Source organism: Cnephaeus nilssonii (assembly GCF_951640355.1).
Source record: "Cnephaeus nilssonii genome assembly, chromosome: 13".
In the NCBI taxonomy this organism is placed as follows: Eukaryota; Metazoa; Chordata; class Mammalia; order Chiroptera; family Vespertilionidae; genus Cnephaeus; species Cnephaeus nilssonii.
The window spans coordinates 47,649,573-47,668,453 of record NC_137084.1 but is presented as its reverse complement, the minus strand read 5'-3'; the positions used below and the strand labels follow the sequence as shown (position 1 = coordinate 47,668,453).

Here is an 18,881-nt window from a genome sequence, read left to right as displayed (position 1 = left end):
TAAGATTCATCAGTCTGTTCCATGTTTCCATGCCTGTGGTTTCCGCTCCTGCATTGAGCATCTGCCCCCTGGTGGTCAGTACGTGTCATAGCTACTGGCCAGTCGGCCGGTCGCTTAGGCGTTTATATAAATAAATAGTAGGTATGTTCACCTCTAGTGAATCTTAAGTAGTGTCTGCTACTTAAATACACACACACAAACAACCTGTGAGAATGGAATCATCATCCCTCTTTTACCAAATTACATAATACTGTACTCTTTGCATACTCATTGAGCACCTACGTGTGCTAGGCACTCTTATCAGAAAGAATAAAGAGGTAAGAACATTTCTACCTTTGTGAGCTTACATGCTAACAAGAGGGGAGCAGAGACAACAAACAAACAAATGAAGAGAAATCAACTGATAAGGCCCAGAAAAATTTTAAGTAATCTTACCCAGTGGCACACAGCTAAAAAGTGATAGCATTTCTAGCTAAGTGTGTTTACCCTGAATCACTTTCCCCACCACACCACACTGTTTAAACTAAGTGAAGCTCAAGTCAGCTCATTATGTTGTGTATTAACAGTCCTGGTTGTGGTCAGGAAGGTAAGAGCTTTGGCAACATTGAGATCCATGCAGCACTTGTGCCTTTGGGATACTTTGACTTACCTTTCCTGCTGACGGGAGGATTGATGCTCCATACACAGTCTAAATAAGACTTTTATCCTTGTTTGCAAGGCTTGTGTAAAGACATGATTGCAAAGACAGATGTGCAGGGCCTTAGGAATAATTCTGTTTATAGCAATATTACAAATGGTTCTCTTAGTGCTACACTGGGTTGTATTGTTCACCAAGCTAGTTTATGATGCATATTTAACTATCCGTGCATTGTTAATCCCTGATGGGCCTCCACAGCCTCCCATTGAGGGAGGTATAATTTTGGGTGAGATCCTAAGCATCCTTTAGTTGGCCCTGTAAAAGGAGACAACAGAACCATTGGAAGGGGCTTTGAATAGAACTGTGAGAGCTCATCTTTCTCAATTCTGTGCACCCCACTCCCCACAACTGGTACCAAGCACACGTGTGGCTTCATGTGTGAAGGCAAAGGAGCGCCATGTGTTGCAAAGGGTTCCTGAGTCCAACAGACCTGGGCTCAAACACTGGCCCTGCTACTTACTAGTTACAACTTTGGGCAAGTCACTTCACCTCTCTAAGCTGTAAAATGGAGATAATAATAGTATTTACCTTCTAGAATTATTTTTTGGAGAATTATTATTTAAAGAATTATTTAAGATAATGTTAAAAAAGCACTTAGTGTGCTACTTAGCCCATGATATGGGCTCATTAAATGTTAGCTATTGTTATTATTAGGATTGAAATACCCATTGGTGAGAGCCCTGAATATTAACGACGACATTTGATAGAGGCAAGATGAGATATGCCTTTCAGGAATATCGATTGTAGTTTTTAAACCTCTAACCTATAACTGACTAAAACGGTGTCATGACTGCCACAAGGCCAGGAATTTGAAAGATGGCTTCAGAATTAGTCTCCCCTTGAAATAGTAATACCAATTTGTGTTGTCAAGTGCCTCACAGCATATAAAGATTTTTCAGCCCAGACAGTGTGGCTCCGTGCTTGAGTGTTGACCTATTAACCAGGAGGTCATGGTTCGATTCCTGGTCAGGGCACATGCCCAGGGTTGCGGGCTCAATCCCCAGTAGGAGGTGTGCAGGAGGGCAGCTGGTCAGTGATTCTTTCTCATCATTGATGTTTCTATCTCTCTCTCCCTCTCCCTACCTCTCAGAAATCGATAAAAACATATTTTATAAAAAAAATTTAACAGATATTTCACACATTTACACACACACACACACACACACACACACAGCTATCCTCCCCCCCCCCCCCCCCCCCACAGCAGCACCAGCCCCGTGAGGCAGCATCACACTGAGGCTCTGGGGGTTGCAGCAATGTGCCTAAGCAACGCTGGTCCTGGTACACAGCATGCCATGCCGTGCTGGGAGCCCAAGTCCAGCTTGCGGCCTCAGCTGGCCTGCTGCCCAGCACTCTGTGCTGCCTCCCCACAGGCCTCTGTTTCTCCTCAGCTGTCACCACCCCTCCTGAAGCCAGTCCAGAGGCCAGTGAAAGCCCTTGGATGGTGGCTGTCTCTCCGGATCCCCTGCTGTGTAGGCAGTACCTGCCTGGGCTCACTCCTGGTTCTGCCACGTGCTACCTGTGTGACCTTGGCAAGGTACTAGACTTCTCTTGGCTTCAGTTTCCTTACCTGAAAAATAGAGTTAATAACAGTGCCTACCCCAGACGGCTATATGATCATTGAATTACATCAGGGATGTCCACACGTGGAACACTGCCTGCCCAGAGTGAGCACTTCCTGTCTTCCCCCACCTCCCTCCCAAGGACACTCTTACTCCATGGAAGTGAAACTCATCATTGAGTTTCAGGGACCACAGCCAAGAGACTCCTCACATTCAGGGAGTTAGGCACCAGGCTTTGTTTCAAAAGACCTGCTCCCCACTATGTGAATGGCTCAGCAAGTTGCTCCACCTCCGGACCCTCAGTTTCCTCCTAGGTAAAACCACCATGGGCTTCTGTGAGAATTCATTGAGAAAGTACAGGCAAAGTGGTTAGCACAGTGTCTGGCACAACTCAGACACCAGCAAGCGGCCACTTTAGTCGTGTTATTTGTGTTATCTGCTCCTGGCACAGCAGGGCTGGTACAGGGCCTTCCCACCAGGGGCTGCAGCCCAGCAGACACAGCCAAAATGCTTCTTGCACCGTCGGCACTGACTATGGGTTGTGGGCTTGGCAGGAATGGGCCCCCACCATCCGGCCCTCCGAGGAAGGGAGGCTAGCTCTACCCTGAGAGGAGTGTCTTGCTGTTTGGCATGGAGAACAGGATTTCATGGAAGCAGCTTAAGTCAACATGCCCTGGACTCAGCAACCAGCCTGTAATGAAATGTGAGCTAAGGTCCCCGGCACTTTGGTTAGGTCTGTGGAAACAGTGAAGTCAGGTTTTGTACAAGTGTTTACTCAGACCCCTGGATTGCCAGCAACGTGGCTTCCAGTCTCATGTCAGAAATCCTTCCTTAAATCCAGCTTCATTGTGTGTCTTCCTTCCTGACAAACACACAAGATAACTGTTTGAGCAGATCCCTGTCCCGAAAGAGCACAGGTTACATGGCTCATCCCCTACCCTCAACATACCTTTGTCCTCAACTCTGGGCCCCGGGGACTTTACTTCCTCAGTCCTTTGAGGGTGATTATGGTGATGGTGGTGTTGATGATGGTGGTGGTGATGATGATGGTGATGATGATGGTGATGATGGTGGTGATGGTGGTGATGATGATGGTGATAATGATGATGATGATGATGATGATGATGATGGAGGTGATACTACTGCTGTTGTTTTACCAATGGGAAACAGTTAGGGAGGGAAATGAATTGAAAGTAATGCAGCTAATCAGTGTCAGAGTTTTCATTAAATCCAGGCCCATTGTTTCCAAGTTCTCAGCTCTTGCCTCAGGCCCCCATCCCATCCAAAGAGGTTTCCTTGTCAGCCATCTTGTTTTTCTCCCTGACAAGCCACAGGATGGAGCATTGACTCAAGAGCCACCGGTTTCTTAGTGCTTGCCCTTTCCCAGGTACTGAACTAAGTGCTTGACAACCATCATCTTAGTTAAGGTTCATCAGAACCCTGTGAGGGAAGTGTTCCATTTTCTAGCTGAGGAACTTGAAGCTCAGAAAGTTAAATTCCTTGGCCAGCATCCCCCTGCCCCCATTAGTAAGAGGCCGATCTGGCTTCAAGGACCCTCCTCAGTCAGCTCTGTGGAAAACAGAACAATGTATTGTAACCGTGCCTGGATTCTTCGTAGCTTTTGCATAGGGTGGGCATGCGTAGCAGCACTGACACCCCCTCCCCTCCCGAGTGCTTTCGTTGGCTTTTCATCTCTTGGCTTGGAGTTACTTAGAAAAGGAAAGGAATTTAACCCCTTCAAGATGGTCTTTAAAATTGGAAAAGCCTACCTTTTTGTCACACCCTAATGACTTCCAAAGAAGACTTCAGGCTCGGTGGCATTTTCCAGGATAGCATTTCAAACGTGATCCCTTAGACTTGTCATCTGCCCTCCATTGGCTCTCCCTCCTCAGTAGCCTCTGTCCTCAGCCTCATGAATTCGTTCCTCGTTGCCACTACTCTGCTAGCCCTCTGCAATCTTGACTTCCATAAATGACTTTTATTTGAGAGGCCCTCTCACTACATTTTATTCCTTTTGGTCCGGCTCATAGACGCAGGACATGGCAAAGAATCTGCCTCTAAAATGCTCACGCTGATGGGTTATGATTCTTATCATTTCATTGCAACTGAGTTTCATGGAATAACGGGTGGATATGTTTGAGAGATTCGGTGGTACAGGGTTGGAGGCAGCACATGCATGGTATTTGGAGAGAGACCAAGCCAGACTCTTTCTTTTCCAGACTCATCTTATCCAGAGAATAGGGCTAATGACACCTGCCTTGCATTGTTGTTTTCCAAATTAGCTTTTATATGTGTCAATGAAGTGCCTAGCATGGTGGCTGACATTCAATAAGCACTCAATAAAGTATTAGTATATATTTTTAGAATGCATGATTAAATCTAAATTAGCCAAACAGTCCTTAGACTCTAACACATTTTATGTTTGAGGGCAGTTGATATAGTGAAGTAGCCTCTGTCCTCAAATCCATACTCTGACCTGGATTTGAGTCTATGTGACCTTGAACACCTTGGTTTCTCTCTCAGAAGCTCTGTTTCTTTGTGGTTCCTGAGATTCTCCACCACAACACTGGTCACCAAGTCTAGATGAAATGTCATTAATGTGCTGGCACCCTTATCCCCAGGCAATAGTGTGAGGGCCACAGAGCATTAGCATCAGTCTGCTCTCAGGACAGCAAGCTTCCTATGAGCTCCATTCAAGAGCAGAACACAGCTTCCACAGAGAGATCACCCAGCACAGCTCTACACCTGCACACCTGCACACCTGCGCACCTGCACACCTGCACCCACCCCTAACATGCACATTGTCTACTTCATTTACTCATGAACTTTTCTGGCTTCTGTGTGTGGGGGCAAGGGTCTAGGCACTGAGAATCAGACAGCCACAGTCCATGAAGGAAGCAACACCTAATTATAAGACATAACTAGAGCTCTGACTGATGTGTGTACAGTAGGGTTTGCAAGCATAAAGCCAGGAACAGTGAGCTCGGCCAAGAGAGGATGGGGAGAGGACCTGGGAAAGTTTTCCCCAGGGAGGAGACTTGTAAGCCAGACCTTGAGAGGGGACTCCCTGGTGACAAAGGAGGGAGGAGTCCAGGCAGAGGGAAGAGCACGCACAGAAGCATGAGCTATGCAGGAGCATCATCTGTTTGGAAAGTCCACCTCGGACTGACTGGAGAACAGGAGCCACAGGAGTGTGGGCAGGAAGTTAGGTCAGAAAGGTAGGCAGGGTCCAAATCAGAGTTCACTGAATGCCTCACTGGAAATCTTGGATTAAAAAATGTTTCAATGTCCCTGGCCAGTATGCTCAGTGGTTAGAATGTTGACCCTCAAACCGAGGGGTTGTGGGTTCAATTCCTGGTCAAGGGCATGTACCAGGGTTGCAGGTTCAATCCCAGCCTGGTCAGAGCACATGTGAGTGGTAATCAATTGATGTGTCCCTCTCACATCAATGTTTCCCTCTCTCCCTTCCATTCTCTCTAAAATCAATGGAAGAAATATCCTTGGATGAGGATTAACGAATCAAAAAGATATTTCAATGCATGTTGTAGATTTTCCTTTCAGACTCCCCAATAGGGCCCTTTCTTTAGCTCTCTCAGCTCAACTTGGTGTAGGTTCTACCTTTACTTTGGGGGGGGCTTCTAGAATCCAAGCTCAGATCCTCTGAGCTTCCAGTTTCTTCTCTATTACTCTCATCCCCTACCAAAAGGAAAAGCAACTCGCAACACACATTTAATAACAATAATGACAAGATGGATAGGGAACAGAAAAGCTCTTACCAAATTAAGTCACAATTGACCGGAAAAGAAGCTTGATGACTTTAAAAAATAACCTGCAAGTAGCAACAGGGTTAAAAAAATTAAAGCTCTAAATATAGCAGTTACATTAGTGCTAGATTTTGAAAGTGGTAATTCAATTTTATTTACGAGGCAAAATATAATTACATTTAAATTTGAGGGAACAGAATTTAATTCTTATTAATGACAGAAAGACTGAGTGAGATGCTTTATCGCCAGAGAAATTGTCTTACGTTCATGGATGGGAGAGAAAATTAGATCCAGCGTTGAGCATTCTCCCCTGTTACAAGTCTCATTTGTGTAGCCAGAATTGTTCCCTCTCTGAGCCAGCATTAGCTCCTCAGCCCTGAAAGCACAGTACCGACATCCAATTAAACGTCAAAAGGAAATGATCAGACTGGACTATTTCTGTATAGGTATATTATGGGAGGGGAAACTCAGGGTTAGAATTTCACCCGAGGAATAACATCCACTGAGACTTGACATTTCCTATACCCCTTCCCAGAAGCAAGTGCTAGCCTAAAATCAAAGTTCAGAATAATAAATATCTGAGAGATTGACACCGAGGCAGAGGAAGAAGAGGAGGTGCTGGGAGCAGGTGGAGACGAGCCCACCCGTTGTCTGGGAAGTCGTGCGGAGGTTTAAACACAATGAGATGGTCAGTTCCTAACATTTAATCAAAGGCTGGGAAATTGGGTCCAGACAGGAGCACTACTAAATACTGCCAGAGTTAAAGGTTGACAAGCCAGGAGCTGGCAGCTTTGTAATTTAGTAGAATTCCCCCCCCCCCCCAACAGCCCTGGAACCTCTTCCATCAGAACTGGAGCTCTTCAGTATGCAAATATAAGCCCTCCTGAAATTGGGTTTCTGAATCAGGTTTCTATTTGGATGCCCAAGCTGATATCTTACATGAAATCTCTGGTTGTCTTCCTGAATCAAACTGCTGGTACGATAACTTGTAATTTAAAAATAATAACTGTTCTTGGAATGGAAATTTTATAGAGCTCCTTTATGTATGTGCTTCATGATCGATTCAAGCAACAAATCCATAAGTCTCTGACATTGCAGATGGTGTTATTCTCAGGAAACCAGGGTTCAGAGAGCTTGGGTGACTTGCCCAAAACCACTCTGGGGAAACGAGATTCCAACCCAGCCTTCTTGGGCTTCAGAGACCATGCTCATCCCCTGCATAACTCTGCCGTTAGCTCCTGCCAAGGTTTATGCTGATACTGTCGGTGAATCCGGTATCAGATTTATAAAGGACCACTTTATAAATGTGGTACCACTTCCAGGAACCAGGGGAATCGGATCACGACCAACAGTGTACCAGATACTACTACCAGGGGACAAGGGAAAGAGCAGTTGCTTTCTGGGGTGATCGGGTGGCTTCTTGGAGGAAGGGGGATTGGAGGTGGGTCATGGAGGTTGGATTTGAGTTGGCAGAGGTGGAAGGAGGAGGCAAGCCCCTTGCAGCAGCCCCCTGGGGAAGTCAAAGGTCTGCAACAAAGATGAGCCAGATCCTGGCATTTTCTAGGAAATTTGTGGCAGCAGTGAGAGGGGAAGAGGTGAGGGAAGTTGACAGGCATCCGATCATGAATGGCCTTGAAAGAGTTTAGGTTTTATCTGTCAGTGGGAGCCCCTGGAAAGCTTTAAGCAGAGATGCAGCACAGTCAGGTTTGGTTTTAGGAAGATTACTCTGATACTGGCATGCAGTTGGAGGCACCTGGGGGACATTCAGGTGGAGGTGTCCAGGAGAGAGTTAGATAGATGAGCACATGATGGCCTTTCACAGGGGATATCATGGTTGGAGGTCTTTGGGAAGAACATTGAACGTCAGCCTATCTTTCACTTCACCCATTTGGGTCCTTTCCCTGGGGTTTGGATAGTGGTCCAGCCCTGGCTGAATGTACACATCCCAGTCACGTTCTTCGGCTTCTCTGCTCACCGGCCCTTGGCTAGCTTGTTATCCTTCAGCAAAGTCAGACCCTATTTGAAGGCCTCCTCCAAGCGAGGCCTGAACACCTCTAGGCAGGAAGCCCAATGCCCTCCAATTAAGATGAACAGCAGTGGCTGCTACTGCTTCTGAGAGGGGTGCTTCAAAACACTGGTCCTGGGGGAGGGTGTGGAGACCGCTACGCACTGACACACCGAAATCCACTCTTCTGCCTGGGTTGAAAGCTTGCCTAGCTCCTTGAGTGAGGTGAAAGGCCGCGCAGTTTCCAAGGCTCATTAGCTGGCTGCCATCCCTATCCGATCTGATCCGTGGGACAGAGCCACGGCTTGGAGCAGCGACAGGGAGGGAATTATTGAAAAGCATAGGAGAGTGGCTTGGGTTTGGCCTCAGTGTCAAAAGGAGACTAATTACTGTGAGGAAGTCGGAGGCTCCTTTCCTGTACCTTCCTCCCCTTCTGGCTTCTTCCTGAAACCTGCCCCGAGACTAAAAAGCCATCTGCCCCTTTAGTGAGAGAGGGAGGGAGGGAGAGTTGTGCTGTCTGCGAACCAATTTGTTCAAAACATAGGGATAGCTGGCCTGTGGGAGAGAAAGTTAACTTGTAATTAGCCGACGGTATGCCGGGCATTTGTTCTCATGTATGCATTGGAAGACTTGAGTTGCTTGAGGATAGGAATAATTGGATATAGTTTCTGAATCCCCAGTCTAGGGGCATCTATCACATGGGTGTGCGATACGAGGGTGGGCAAAAAGTGGGTTTATAATTGTTCATATGGAAAAAGACATGCAGGTTATGATTATTGCAAGAATGCTATGAACTCTGTGTTTTGCATACTCACAACTGTAAACCTATTTTTGCCCACCCTATTTATTTTTAAATCAACCTTAAGATTCTGGTAGATAGGTGTCATTATCACCATTTTATAAATGACACAAATAAGAGTCCGAGGTGTGCAGTATTGTTTCCCACAGCTGGGAAGTAGCAGAGCAGGCTCTTATATCCAGCCAGCTTAAACCCAGGCCTCTGTCCTGTGCAAAATCATAGAGCGGTTCCATCCGGCACCTGCCTCATACCACTGGAATCTGGCACTATGGGAATGCGGCAGATCCATTTCCCGGGCAAGACACTGTGGAATGGGGAGCTTAACCTGACGATGGCAGGGCTTGGGGCTAACACTAATAGCCCTGATAAAGAGAAGTCCACATAGAGAGCCCTGGGAACGCAGGGAGCGAAACCCCTTCCAGCTGGAGCACCGGAAAGAGGCCTCAAGGAGGAGGTGGCATTGGAGTCAGAACTCAAAGCACATTGAGAGTTGAGCATGGAGTAGAGGATAAACCAGACCGTGGAGGCACAGAGGAGGAGCCAAAGTGTGTGGTGAGCACCCCACCCCTTTTAGCCATTTGTCTAGCGGGGCCCTTACTAGTCCATGCCCGTCTCCTAAGGCAGCCCTCAGTTTCTTGCTCAGGTATTGATACGCGTGTCACTGTGCAGCAAAGGACAAGGCATTCCTCTCTTGGGGCCCTCGTGTTCCTGTCTGTAGAATGCAGAGCATCTCTGAGGTGCTTTCTCTCGCTCTGGCCACAAAAACGGTTCTAAATTTTCCTCCTCTTTTTTCTCTTACCCCTAAACCTGCCTAAAGGAGATCCCCTGGCCAGGACCAGGCCACTTCCTGCCCAACATCAGCTCGCTCCTGGCTCCCCCTCTTTCTCCTTCCTTCTCCCCTGTTCCCAGGGTCCTTCACCTCCAGCTCGTTTCCTTCAGCTCCCTCATCTCTGTGCCTTTCTCCCACATCCACCTTGCAAAAGCCAGGATCATCTCAACCACTCGCCATCTCTGATCTTAGAGCTGGGCTTCCGAGCGCCGGAGCCAAGTCACATCCTGCTCGTGATCTTTAGGGTCTCCTGGTCCCTTCCAGCTGCAGTCCTCTTGCATTTTGTGAGTTATTTCTCTCATTCCCAAGGGGCTCTTTCAAACGTCCACATCTGTTCATCTGCATCCTGCTCAGCAGTGAGTTCTACCTCCCTGAGAACATCGAAGCATTAGTATGTGCTTTTCCATTATCCCAGCCCTTCCCTTACACGGGTCTCTGCCTACATACCTCTCCCCAGAGGATGAGGTGCCCACCACGCCTGCCCCTCTCTGTGCTCCAGATCCAGTCCTCCAGCTATTCAGAGGAACCTGAGTTGTTCACATCATCCCCTTGCTCTTCCCAGTATCTTCAATCCCTCCCTTCTCCTGGACCTTTCAGCACATAAATGTGATATGGTTGCCACACAGTGAGCATTTGTTCTGTGGAAGAGTACATGATACCAGGCGTATTACATGGTGTTCGATTAAGCCTCACATGAACCTGAGATGTTGGTGTCTGAATCTTACTTTGCAGAAGAGAAAGCAGAGGCACAGAAAGATGAAGTCACTTGCCCAAATCACACAGTTAGTGGGATGGTTGGATGACATGATGGATGGCTGCGTTAATGGATGGATGGAGGATGAACAGACACATAAACAAAAGGAAAAGTACTTAATATGAAGAACATTGGGTCAGGGTGAGGAAGGAGACTTAGACTTTCATTTCAGAGATCCTATAGTTTAGCTGGGATGATGATCTAATACATAATTAACAGGGAGATATGTCATTTTACATCTGAGATTTTGCTTAAACCTGGTCCCATAATTTACAGACCAAATAGCTGTGTTAATCCTAGTGACCTTTCATTCTAGCTAAGTATCTTTGAGCAAGTCCCTTAATCTCTTCAAGCTGTTTTTCCTCGACTACAATACGGCAGTGAAAATACCATTGCAGGACTGTTGCGAAGATTGAATGAGATAACACTTGTGTGCCACCAACAATGGTTCTACATTTCCTCCCTTTTTTGCCTCCAATGCTGTGCAGTGTGGCTTGGACTTAAAATGTACCAGGATTTCAGAGAAATTCCCTAAGCTGTGCACTAACTCAGATGAGTGAGTGATGAAACAACATCTTAATGGAAATCATTTTATATTATTTAACCCTCTTTTAAAATGTGTTAAGGTCACTCTAAGCACCTCAGATCCCAATAAAAATAGAACAGTTTTCGCTGCCATCCATTTTCGTGCTAAGTACGGGCTTATTAAAGGGCTTCCCAGGAGGTCTCCCTGGGCCAAGCCTCTATTTATACATCCCTGGAATTTTAAAAATAGCTGCACCTGGATCTGTTCCTTGCTCAGCAGGAAAGTGCACAGATCCTTGGGTGAGGTCCCCTCCACCCCCCACTCATGTCAATTTTGAGCATCTTTGCAGAGAAGAAATTTTATGGGAAAATTATATATCAGTCTCTCCCTTTAGGGGAAAGGCACAGCTTCCCCTACCAGCTATTTTAATGAACAGGATTGTAAAGTAAGTCAGGACAAATTAAACCATAGCCCCAAGATAGGGCCTTCATCCAGGCTCTTATGAAATCAACATTTAATGAGAGGAGCCTGGGGCACAATTAACCAGTAGCTAAACCTTCTATCTTCACCTACCCTTTTCACCTCTTCCTCATGTATCCACCTGCGTTACAGAAAGAGAATAGGAGTGACACAGACATTGGCATGAAGGGTGATGTGTGTGAGTGTTAAGGACTGAGACACTTGAAACTTACAGCAATTTCCTTTGAAGACTGGAGAAGATGAGTTTCTTTTCTTTTCTTTTTTAATCCTCACCTGAGGATATTTTTCCCATTGATTTTTTAGATTGAGTGGTAGGTGAGAGAGAGAAACATTGATGTGAGAGAGAGACATCGATTGTTTGCCTCCTGCACACCCTCCGACCGGGGCCAGGGATGGAGCCTGCAACCCAGGTATATGCCCTTGACCAGAATCGAACGCAGGATCCTTCAGTCCTCTGACCAACACTCTACCCACTGATCACACCTGGCTAGGACAGAGAAGATGAGTTTCTAAGAAGGTTAGGCACAAAGGAGACTGAGCACGTGTGAATATGTTTAACCAAATAAATTTTACACAGTATGGCAATGAGCTAGAGTTGAGCCAACTGACATAACACCTCTTCCATGGAGTTTCTAAAATTCATCTGTTCTCTCAACAAATATTTGTTGAAAGCTCATGCTGTGCCAGGCCTGGTGCCTGCTGCCAGGGAATCACAATGAATAAAAGCTAGAGCCTGCCATCAGGTGGGCTTCCAGTCTAGAGAGATGGATGTGCACAGGTGAGGCAGGGCAGAGGTGGGGTGGGAAGGGGAGTGTCTAGGAAAAAAACCTAAGGTGTCCTTGGGCCTAACCTGGTTCACCTCCAAGGACTGATACAGTGCAATCAAGAACTTTATAGGCGTGGAATTTAGAACAGTGGGGCATTTTCACCTATTTTCAAGAGGATGCCTAGGCTACAAATATAAATAGCTTCTAACTGGGTTTTGAAGGTCTTGGCTGATGGTACCATGCCAGAGAAAGGGCTTAATATCCAAATTTTGAGGCTATTACTAGAAAAGCAAATATTTTGCTCTTCAGGAAGATGCTACTCTGCCAGGTGACTAGGAGTTGTGCTGATACAGGATGTCTTAGGTCCCCATCAGTCAGTCATGTACATAACATAGTTTACATAGAGCTTTTCACATATACATACTTCCTTCAATTATCCCTCCTCAACCTGTAGGGGACCGTTATTATCCTCCCGTTTTGAAGAAGTATGGCTCAGAGAGATTGAGTCATTCTCCCAAGGACTCCACAGGGACCCAAGGAAATTGGGGGGTCAGAATCTGAACCAAAGTCTACCCTATAGATTGTGTACTGCATGGAACTTCAGAAGAGTCCTCCGGCTCTGACCCTCCAACATTTAATAAGAAAGCCCTGATGTTAATCATGTGGAAGTCAGCCAGCGTTTATCAAATGCTCACCTGTACTGTGTGTGTTGCATAAACAAGAATTCACATCTGATCTTCTGACTTCAGTCCGGTATACTTGCCACCCCACCTCATTTCCTTTCTTACAAGACCGTGTGGGCACAATTGATCACACATGGCACTAGGCTAGCAGCTTCCCTTCCATTCATGTTGACGTTTAATTCGTTGAGCGTTTGTCTGCCTGCCATGCTCGATGTCAGCTCCTTGAGGTCAGGAAAGAACCCTGTCTGCCATAGTCACCACTGGCTCTCCAGCACCCGCTAGAGTGAGAATTTAAGAAATTAAACAAATGATTGTAATTCCTACACTAGCTCTCTGCAGAATGGGTGTCATCCCCACTTTACATTTGAGGAGACCTGAGACCTAGAGACCAGTGGTGACCCAAATTTCACAAAGTACCACTTACGTCATGTAAAGGGCTTATGAGCTGTCAAAGCCCATTCTTTAGCCTCATACTATTAGGTTTTCACCACCCCTCTGGGAAGTTCTGTTTGCTTTAATGTCAAAGCAGAATCTAGAAGGAAAAATAAAGAAATTCCTTTTATTTCAAGGACAAAAGAAAATATATATATATATATATATATATATATATATATATATATATATATATATATATATAAACAACAGTGCCTATGGCTTGAGGACAAATGATAAAGTAGCATCTCAAGTTTCTGAGATGTCACTGGGTCCATCCGCTCAGGCAGAGGAGAACCTGGACACTGACAGGTTGTGTGCCTGTCAGCATCCCATAAACATCAGGGTCACCCTGTTCAGGCCCCTTCCATTTAAATGTGTAAAAGAGCTCACAACCCAGCTTGTAAAGCGCTGATGGAGGGGTGCCCGGCCACCAGGCAACTGGCGCTCCAGGCCAGGAGAGCTCGTCTAGAGGAACTGGCGAGGAAATGGAGCATTTGGATGGACAGCTCCGTGGTGTCCGGATGAGAACTGTGAGATCGAGTGTCTGGGAAACTCTGTGTGGAGGATCTCATTTCATTTCACATCTATCCAGGGTCTGACTTGGATGTCACAAAGGATAAGCAGCAGGGCCAGAAAATGGGGGAGATGTACTTGAAGAACCAAGTTCCCCTCAAAGGAAAAGCTGCCCCTTTGCCTCTCCGTTCCCTTATGTGGAAAATGCCTGTCTTGCAGCATTGCTCTGAGGATTGTCCAATGAGGAAGAAGCACCAGATGACTGGGTCTCAGTAGCATCACCTCTAGGAAAGATAGCAGTCAGGTGTTCTCACAGCGTTGCTTAACAATTCAATGAGACATGGTACATGAAGGGTGCTTTGCAAACTGTAAAACCCGAATAAGTGTTCATTATTAATAAAAAAAAAAAAAAACAGCTTTCCCACACATTACCTCGTTTGATTTAACACCAGCCCTGGGAGATGGGTGAAGTGGGAATTATTATTCCCGTTTTACAGAAATGGAAAGCAAGGCTCAGCAAATTTCATAACTTTCAACTTGCAGGTTACCCAGCCAATAAGTGGCAAAGCCAACGGTAGACCCCAAATCTGTCTGATCCTAAGATTCCTGGTTTTCCTTCACTGCACATAAGCAAAAAGGTGTGGAAGTGAGTAACAGCTGCAGATTATGTGGTTAGTCTTGGAATGCCAGTATCAGTTTGTGCTTTGTCTGGACTATGATTTCTGGAGGGAGGGGATCATATCTTATTGACCTGTGGATTCTTGGCATCAGGCAAGTCTCTGGCACATAGTGGGCATGCATGGAATATTATTGGAGGAATAATAAATCAGTATGAATTTATCAATACCTGCTATATAATAGGAACTCTGTGCCCTCTGAACTGGGTGCTATCATCATCCCCATTTTACAGAGGAAGACAGTGAAGCTCGGGGCAATCGAATAGGCTGCTTACGGTCGAATAACTAGCAGAATTAATATTTGGAGCCGCATCTGATTCCAAGTCACTACCCGTTCATCCCCACTGCTTCCAGCCTGCTTAATAAGGGATTGGACTACCTATTGGCTAAGACCTGAAGTCAAGTTGTGGAGAGAGCCTGCCTCCTCGGCTCTCCACCCCCATCAACTCTGCACACCCTGCTGCCTGAAGCACCCAGGCTGTGGCCCCACCTCGCTGCCACCATAAACTGCCACCTGAAATAGTGCTGAGTTCACCCAAACAGATGCCAAGTCAGTCTTCCCTCTTGGCTTCCCAGGAAGCTCTAGCCCTGAGTGCAGGCTCCGCCTCCAGAGTCACCAGGGGCCAGGGCCCTGGGAGCGAGGTGCAGAAGGGATGGGAACTGTGAAACAGGACTTGGGGAGGCCTGGGGCCTACAGAGTGTCGTGGTCTGTGTGCGAAGAAGGGAAAGAAGCTTTAAGGGCATCCTGAGAAAGGCCCATTCCGGGAGGACTGCTTTATGGAGTGACACTGCTCCCCCCTAATCGCCCCCCCTTCACTTGGAAAGTTTCCCTCAGGGCAACTCACTAGAGATAAGCAGATAAATAGTCCTGGACTGATTTCCACCAGGCTGAGTAGGGCGTTTGTGATCTGTTTTACAGTCTCAGGCACCTCTAGCCCCAGGCAAACACAGATTAATCCATTAGCCAACAACCTTAATTAAAGGTCGGTTCTGTGCCAAGATTTGTGTTGGGTATCAGGCCTAGACCTGATTAGAAGAATTCAGTCCAGACTCGCGTGTCCCTAGTCTGATACTGAGACAGACCCAGAAACAGCAAACCCCTCTGCCATGTAGTGTGGGAAGGCCAGGAGCAATAGAACAATGACAGGATGAATCGCAGAGACTCCTGGACTCCTCACAGCAGGAGGGACACTTGAGCTGAGCTTCCGGGTGGATGATGCTCTGTAACATGGAGAGTACTTACGATGTAGACATAAAGTTCCCTTAGAGCCGGAAGGAATAATGCCGTCAGGTCCCCCCTGCAGTAGATGAGGAAACTGACACCCAGGGAGGGGAAGTGACCTTCCCAAGGTCACATAGCAGATTAGTGGCTGAGCAGGCACAGATCTTGCAAACCTGATCCTTGGACTCCTAGTCTAAAACTCACTGTCCTGAGAAACATTTCTTGAATTAGTGGCCTTTGTCATTTGCCAAGCCCTTTCTGTCATCCATTTTACTGCATGCTTATCACAGCCCTGAGGGTCAGCACAGGGCCTATGATAGGCAGCATCAATACTGCCCACACCTAGCACATTGGAGAAGTCAAGGAACCTGGCTAAGGTCACGCAGCTCAGAAGCTCCTGAGTCTGGCTCTAGGCCAGGGCTCTTGCACCCATTTTACAGCGGCTTCTCTCTTCTGGGCATCTGAGGAACCCAGTGTGTTACTGCCTGTAGCATCTCCCTTCTCAGGCAGTGTGCTTGGCAAGGTGTCCGGCATGGGAACTCACTATAAATGCTAACTCACTGTGTTGTTTTTTAATTCTTGAACATATTAGCCATTGCCTTGTAGACTCATAAGAAAGGACTGAGCCTCTATGATATAATTTTCTTTCTTTTCTCAAAAATAGCTAGACAATTAGTAGCTTAAAAGGGAGTCGTAATGGGCAAATGCAATTTGACATAGGTGCCACTTAACTTAATTTGAAACTAAAGGTGCTAGGCTTTTCACTGGAAGATGGTTGGGCCACGAGGCACAGAATCAAGTCGGGGTCTCCCTCCACCAGAGCCCTGGCAGAGGGCATTGTGGCCATGGTTGCTCAACCCAGTCCCTAAAAAGCAGTTGTGTCTGGGAGCCTCCACAGCCTCTGCCTGGATGACCATGAATCTGGGCTGACCTCACGCCCCAGGGGCTTGTGAATCAGGTCATGTACGTGTTGGTGAAGGGCCAGACAACTCCCACTGTGGAGTGCCCCCTGCCCCTTATCTGATTGTTTTGTATCGGAAAGGTCATTTAGATGGTGCTTGGAATTGCAGTGGCAAAGCACTGAACATACACCCAGCAAAAGCGCAAACCAGCCACCTCCTAGAGTACATGAGGCCCATGGCCCAGCCTTCCTTTTACCCCTCGTCTATCAGAGTCACGGCTGGACCAAAACACAGGCCCCAGAACACGCCCACAAGCCCTTCTCTGGCGATCGCGGACTCATCCTCACTGTTTTCACACATAACCGGTTTTTAATTAAATTTGACTTTTCCTCCCATCTGTTCAGCGGGACAGTCCCCTTTGAAGTGGCAAGCACAGACGTGGGGACAGGATGGCAGTAGGGGGAGCAAACAGAGCAGAGCCCTTCCATCCAACCTATTTTCAAAGAATGGGTTTGGGACAGGCTTCTGCGCTGAGAATGTTCTTGTCCGAGGGTCACTGTCCACAGAGATTAGCTTCCCCTGGAATCCCGACTGCTCCCAGAAGCCAAGGAAGGTAGCCAAGTGTGACTCTTGTTCCCAGCAACACCTTGCTCAGTACTTAATTTTTTTCTCTCTCCTCCCTCTCCTGCCTCTCCTGGTCCCCTCTACTTCCTCCCCACAGAGATCTGTGCTGCCGACTGCGGGGGCCACGGCGTGTGTGTGGGGGGCACCTGCCGCTGCGAGGAAGGCTGGATGGGGGCGGCCTGCGACCAGCGGGCCTGCCACCCGCGCTGTGCCGAGCATGGGACCTGCCGCGACGGCAAGTGCGAATGCAGCCCCGGCTGGAACGGCGAGCACTGCACCATCGGTATGACGGGTCGGGCCCCGGGGTGTCTTCTCTGGCCTGCACGGTGCCTTTGTCGGGTACTTCAGGGCCAGGGCTGACCCCACTGCATGTGGGAACTGGGCAAAAAGTCCTTTCATCTGGTGACATTATGGTTGGCATTTCCTAGACATCAATTGGACTAAAACTCATCACTGGACACTAACCTCCCTTCCTCCCCAATCTGCAGTTCCCAGATTCCAGCTGGTTGGCATGCCTTGCTAGTTAGCCCTTCCCAGGCCAAATGCAGGGTAGCTCTGCGTTAAGGAGCCTGGGTTCAAGAAGGAGGCAGAGGAGTCTCCCTTAGCAGCTGTGGGCAAGTCCCAGTGCCTCTCTGAGAGCCTCAGTTTCCTCACCTATAAAAATGGGAATAATAATGCATGTAAAGAGCTTAGAACAGGCTGGCACATAGTATAACACTCAATAAATATAGCCATTATTATCAAATGCACTATCTGGTTGGGAGGCACTGGGCTTAGCTCTGAACCCTTCATACCCACTGGCCTCCTAGCCCTGAGCTCCCAAAGATTCCCGGAATCCCGGGGAAAGCTTCCCACAGGCCACATCTGCATCCCATTAGCCTGGGACCCCCTCCTCCCCTGTCCTGGGCTTCCGTCCTGTCTGCGTTTGTCTCCTTTCTCCTCCCTGGGGGGTTCGTAGGCACCAGGGCCCCTGCTAAAGCAGCTCTGTTGGCAGCTTTCAAAACAAGCCCATCACTCCCTTCCCTTCTTTCTGCCTTTCCCGCTGGTTTTGTTGATTTTAAACACAGCCAGACATTTTGCTTGGTTTATTATCTGGAATGAACACTCACCAAAAGCTCTTTATTGAATCAACTGGTCTGTGGATGTGTGTTTTAACTTCTTGCATTTTTTTTTAAAGGCAGGGTTGGGTCAGATGGTGCACACATGCTTCCAGAGGCAGGATTCGGGTGCCCCTCCCGCTCTGAGAGTCACTTCTTGAGTCTTATAGCAACTGGAGACAAGCCCCCAAACTTTAGGGGGGAGGGGGCGGAGAGACACAAAGGAATTCTGAGCAAATGGAGCTGCCTCTTATCTCATGGTGTTTTTTGGGTTTCTTTTAGGCTCCATTCCTTTTGTTTTATAGCCTGAAATCCTTGCATATTCACCACCCCTGCCCTCACAATATCACTCTTTATAAGCGGCTGTAGGATACCTTCTACTTAATACTATTGATAATAATGGCTTCTAATTCTGAATATTTTCAGTGTGCCAAGTGCTGTGCTAAAGGCTTTCACTGCATTATTTCATATTCCTAACAGTCACCCTGTCAAGGCACACAACGTTTTCCCAGGGCCTGAGGCCGAAGGTCACTTCGCTTTTAAGA

The 18,881-nt window shown here is 47.3% G+C and overlaps 1 protein-coding gene across 1 annotated transcript in view; it reads left to right on the top strand.

Annotated features, from left to right (window-relative positions):
• TENM4 (teneurin transmembrane protein 4) overlaps positions 1-18,881 on the top strand; it is a 222,614-nt gene that overhangs the window by 86,918 nt on the left and 116,815 nt on the right. Inside the window, exon 10 of the mRNA XM_079787610.1 lies at positions 17,337-17,522. Coding sequence (XP_079643736.1) covers positions 17,337-17,522 — 186 coding nt within the window. The remainder of the gene's footprint in view (positions 1-17,336; positions 17,523-18,881) is intronic.